Source organism: Diospyros lotus, chromosome 15 (genome assembly GCF_014633365.1).
Source record: "Diospyros lotus cultivar Yz01 chromosome 15, ASM1463336v1, whole genome shotgun sequence".
In the NCBI taxonomy this organism is placed as follows: Eukaryota; Viridiplantae; Streptophyta; class Magnoliopsida; order Ericales; family Ebenaceae; genus Diospyros; species Diospyros lotus.
In genome coordinates, this window is record NC_068352.1 from 33090827 (window position 1) to 33095864 (window position 5038).

Below are 5038 nucleotides of genomic sequence, written 5' to 3' on the forward strand. Positions count from 1 at the left end.
ATATTTTGTCCAATGCAAAAGGTTAAGAATATCATTGCTCAAAAGTCATATTAACTGTGAACTAGTACGCAGCAATACAATAACTTGATTGGAATCACGAGTCACGAGCTTACGTTTTGTTCCAATACAACTAATAAGACGTAATACCCCAAGACCTCCCTCTCCCTCACACAGACACATCAACCAGACAAGAAGCAACCATGGTTCTCACTAACTGTTCTATTTGAAAATGATAGGAAGAACTTGCTGCACTTCAAGTATGTCTTCTGGAAATGTCCATTATGTGTCGTATTGAGAGCGAAGTAACTGTTCTATTTGAAAATGATAGGAAGAACTCGCTGCACTTTAAGTATGTCTTGGAAATTTCCATTATGCCGCCTATTGAAAATGGGCCTTGTGGTACAATGAGTTGCCTGATTTTCTCTCTTCCGCATGCCTAAGTCATAATAATGTACAGAAAATGAAAAGAGAATCAGACAACAATAAGATAGAAAAATAAGAAAAGGGCAGAATCAGACTGCTGCCAATGCTTGATATTGTTGTTGAGAACTGAGGCGAAATAGAGTAGTTAGTTTTGTGGAACCTCAAAATGTGCCAACATAGGTATGAGATCTTCAAAGTAATTTATTTTTTCTAAAATTTTGTAGCACCCAAATAACACAAGGACTACTACAAGCAGCAAAGAAAGAACTAGAAAGGAGTGTACCTTGCTCTCCATGCATCGTTGATTTTGTGTTGCAGCCACTATGATAATGGCAATCCAAGTTCACTCTGCAGTTTCCTCACTGTTTGAGCGAGGAGATGATGAAGTTGGCAAACTTCTCTTACCCGCTTCTAATCTTTTGGACTTGGCAGCTTGAATTTGATCTGCGAGTGAAACTTCTCTTCGTGCTCGCTCTATCTTTATAAAATCCAAATCTATTTTCTCCCAAGCTCTTTGATCTTCACTAGTAATTTGACCATTTGTTGATGACTTTCTTTTATGAATCTAGAGAAGCAGAAATTAAATGAGTCAGACCATAGAATTTTTCTTATATAAAAGAATAAATATACCAGCATATAATGCTGATTTATAGGATACATCAATACTTGGTGCCCATATATGGAAGGCTCTTAATCAAAATATTTTTCCTACAAAGTTAATAGCAATTTAATTCAAGGGCATAATAAATTTGGACCTATCAATTGGCAATTTCAAGTCAACTAAAGATTACGTGTGCAACAAATTACTAGTTTCTCGACAGTGCAATCACTTTTGACATGAAGAATGAAGCGCATGTAAATTTTTTCAGTTGTCAGATCAGGCATTTTCCCATCCATTGTTGGTCTGGCCACAACTGACTCATTCACTCGTATAAAAAATCAATAGTATACCCATATGGGAGGTGTTCACCCTAATTAATACAGGTAATGTGGCAAACTTTTGTTAGCGGATGTGTGAACTCTTGGAGAGGAAATGTGTCTGGTGACTCTGGTTGAATGTAGGAAACATTTGGGCTCAAGGCTAACCACACCAGAATATTTACACTAGTTGGGCTCAACTGAATTATTGATTACAAACTAGTGGAGCACCTTGTCCTATTACTAATTTGGCAGCTGAATGACTCAACTGGGAAACATTTAAGAGAAAGAATAAGTAACGTCCTTAGAGGGATAGGGGTGTGGATATCATAATACTTAGAGATAATCTGGAATTCTGGAGGTCATGTTGCTCTATAGAGGTTCTGCCATGGCAAATCACTGGAACGGGTTCATTCAGAGTTAGGAGGTCAACTTGGCTCAAAGAGGAGTTTATGTCTTTGCATCTATTCAGGAGTGAGTTCTAAGGGATATGCTTTGAAGAGAGAGTTCATGTCTTGTGTCCTATCAGGATTGAGTATTAAGGGATATGCCTTGAAGGGAAGTTCATGTCTTGTGTCCTATTATGAGTGCATTCTAAGGGATAAACATATGCAAGGATAGTCCAAACCTGTTTGGGATTTTGCAATCCTTATCCCTAGAAGAAACTGTCTCCTAGGTGGAATTGGTTATATTACTCTATAAATTAGAGCTTCAACTAACGGGGTTCATACTTATTGCAACATATGGTAACCTGGCCTCAACACTTCTTGCTCTCTTCCTTTTTACCCTTGTGTCACTATATTTCAACATATTGTAACCTGGCCTCAACACTTCTCCTAGGTGGAATTGGTTTTAATCCATGAGCAACATATTTCTCATCTCTTCTGTCACTACCTCAGCACATTATTTCCATGCGGTTTGCATATCCTCAATAGACCTACCCACTTATGTCAAGCTCATGCTATGCCATTGTGTATATAGTCTTCAATACACTTGTCTATTTCCAGCAGACATTAGGTTCTTAAGTTAATGCAGATGATATTATGTTTCTCACCTTTGTTAGTTTCTCCTTGAGTTTTAACCCTTGAGCAACAGCTAACACTTCCCTCTCTTCCTTTGATTTTCTATGTGTCTTTCTATTCATTTCTCCTTTTGCTTTTGCTTTTGTTTCCTGCTCTTTTCTTCTCTCAGCAAGTCTTGCCATCTTTTCTGCTTTCACCTGAGCAGCTCGTATTTTTGCCAGTTCCTTTGCCTTTTCTCTCTCTGCAGCCCATTGAAACTGTTGGAGAGCTATTTCTTCTTTTATCCTGTCATAGCTATCCCAATCTAGCTCGTGTTGGTCACTCCCACCTTTCCTGGCAGCTTCTGCAATTGATTCAGCCCATGATAACAAAAAATTTGTCCTTGACTTTTTCCATTTCAATCGTTCTCCCCAAAGTCGTCTTAGTGCAGAGCCTATTTTTTCCTTGGTCTGTTCACTGCAAAAGAGAGACACATTAAAAAGTGTATCCTGAAAACCTCTTCAGGCTAGTTATTCTTTAATATGGCATGTGAATTATGTGCCCTATACAAGAAGACCCAGTCATACTTCCTACCATGCTTCATGCAAATTTACGGTGGCATTTTGCTTGCAACTTTTTTTCCCTACCCCATTACTCGTAGACTCCTAGAATTTACTGATTAGACTTATTTCAGTCTTTTCAACAATATGATATAAATAACTTGTAACCTGGAGCTTTAAGGTAGCCAGTGATAATCAGCCCATGGCATCATCAAGAAATGACTTTTCTTATTTTGTAATAAGAAATGAACAAACATGTTGCAGATGCATGTTTGCTATGATAATCAGGTGAGGAGAACAATGCATACCTATGAGCTCGGGGACATTCAGACATCTTTCTTCTAACCTGAGTGTTGCATAAAAAAAACTGAATTAGAGATAATTCAGATGTATTAGGAAGTGCTATGATTAAAATACCAAAAATTACACATAAGCAGAATTCAAATGGGACTTGGTTTTGTTCGTCAAATGGGGGTAACAACATAAACAGACTCAAGTAACAAGACTCTGAGAACATGCAAACAATACATGAGTAAAGTTTCAAATGTTCTAATACAATCATGAATTTGAATGATTCTTTCACTATTTTTTTGTGCAAACACCATACAACCAAAAACAATTAAGGGGGTAAAAAAAGTAAACTGTCTGATTCTTACATGACTTCACCTTGGGGTCCATCATGGCTTCTTTCGTTCTCTGTCTGATCCTCTCTCGAGTCTCTATGAATATAAATGGGGCAATTCAAATTTCCTACAGCATGCAAGTTCAACTCTTGGAAGAAGAAAACTGAAAAGAGATTACCTGCACTGTGTTTCCTGCCTTTGTTCCACGGCACTTTTCCTTTGTTAGCAATTCCAATCTTTTTTCTTCTATCAATTTCTTTCTTTTCCAGATCCGTAGAGCTTCCTCTGGAGTTGGAATGACGACTAAATTGAACCTCATCAGTCAAAGTTTGCTGCTCATATAAATCAATACCAATTTTTTGGTCAAAGCATTCCCAGAGGTCAGAAGTCTCTTCTGTATATAAAATATCCATAGCTCTGTAAGCATGTGTTCTCGCCAAACTAGTGAGGCCAAGTGCAGGAGATTCATTCTTTCCAAAAGAGGCATGGTAAATCGACTTTTTCATACTTGCTCGAAATTGAGCACAGAACACCAAGTTACTTAACAGTGGTGACAAAGGCAGGTGATCTGTAGGCAGAGAAGGCCCAGACAGTCTCCTGGAAGAAATTTAAGCAAGTGAATCAGAATAACCTTCTTGCTTGGGAAAATCGAACCAACTTGATACTGAAAAAACTAATTAACATAAACTACTGTTCTATTATCGAGTTAATATAGTCTTTCCTGCATCTAGTTAAGCATTCACCTCACCAGCCACATCCATACATTTTCAAAATTTCACAATACTACCACTGTAGCTTACAAAATACAGCTGAAAATATCCGATTTTACACTTCTCAAGCTTCGACATACTCAACAGCCTAGACCAAAATATATCGATCAAGAAGGAGGACAATTACAAATTACTAGAATTAGTATTGACTAAATTATCTCAATCTACGGTCTCTAGTCTACCATAAGACCGCGGGATTTGTCAAACACTGAACTTAAAATACACTGGAAAGAAACAGGTCCACTGAATCGATTTTTTGTTCTAACAACCGCAGATTGCAGAGCAACAAGCAAAATCCAGGTGATTTTGCGGAAGCTTCGAGTTGCCAGAGCTCTCAGAAGAGTCCCAAGCCACAAATAAGAATCCCAATCCCAAAATTACCACCAACCCTTGCATACGTATATACATGTACATTGTGTAGAGAGAGAGAGAGAGAGAGAGACATACAGGTGAGGGAATGCCATTTCGAGAAGAATCGAATCGACAGAGAGTAGAGTTGCTTCTTCCTGGATTTGCTGATTTTAGATGGAGAGAGAGAGAGAGAGAGAGAGAGAGATTGATATGTTGCTGAATGCCGATATACTAATATCCACCAGAAACTCGTGATGAGAGCGAGTGGCTACGCGCGCCCCCTTGTTGGCGCGTAGGGATAGTAATTCCATCTCGACCGGTCATGAACCGGGATTATAGGAATCGAGCCGCTGGTTTAAAATCTATAATATAATAAATAAATTCTTATTTTT

General features: G+C 38.2%; 1 protein-coding gene across 1 annotated transcript; it reads right to left on the bottom strand.

Moving 5' to 3' along the window:
- Positions 1-22: 22 nt before the first annotated feature.
- Positions 23-4893, bottom strand: LOC127792040 (uncharacterized). Its single transcript, XM_052322333.1, has 7 exons — positions 4743-4893; positions 3704-4122; positions 3569-3621; positions 3211-3248; positions 2396-2819; positions 707-988; positions 23-436 (listed from the first exon to the last, which is right to left on the bottom strand). The coding sequence occupies exons 1-6, from the start codon at positions 4757-4759 to the stop codon at positions 767-769; spliced, it is 1173 nt and encodes a 390-aa protein (XP_052178293.1). The 5' UTR covers positions 4760-4893; the 3' UTR covers positions 23-436; positions 707-766.
- Positions 4894-5038: the final 145 nt, after the last annotated feature.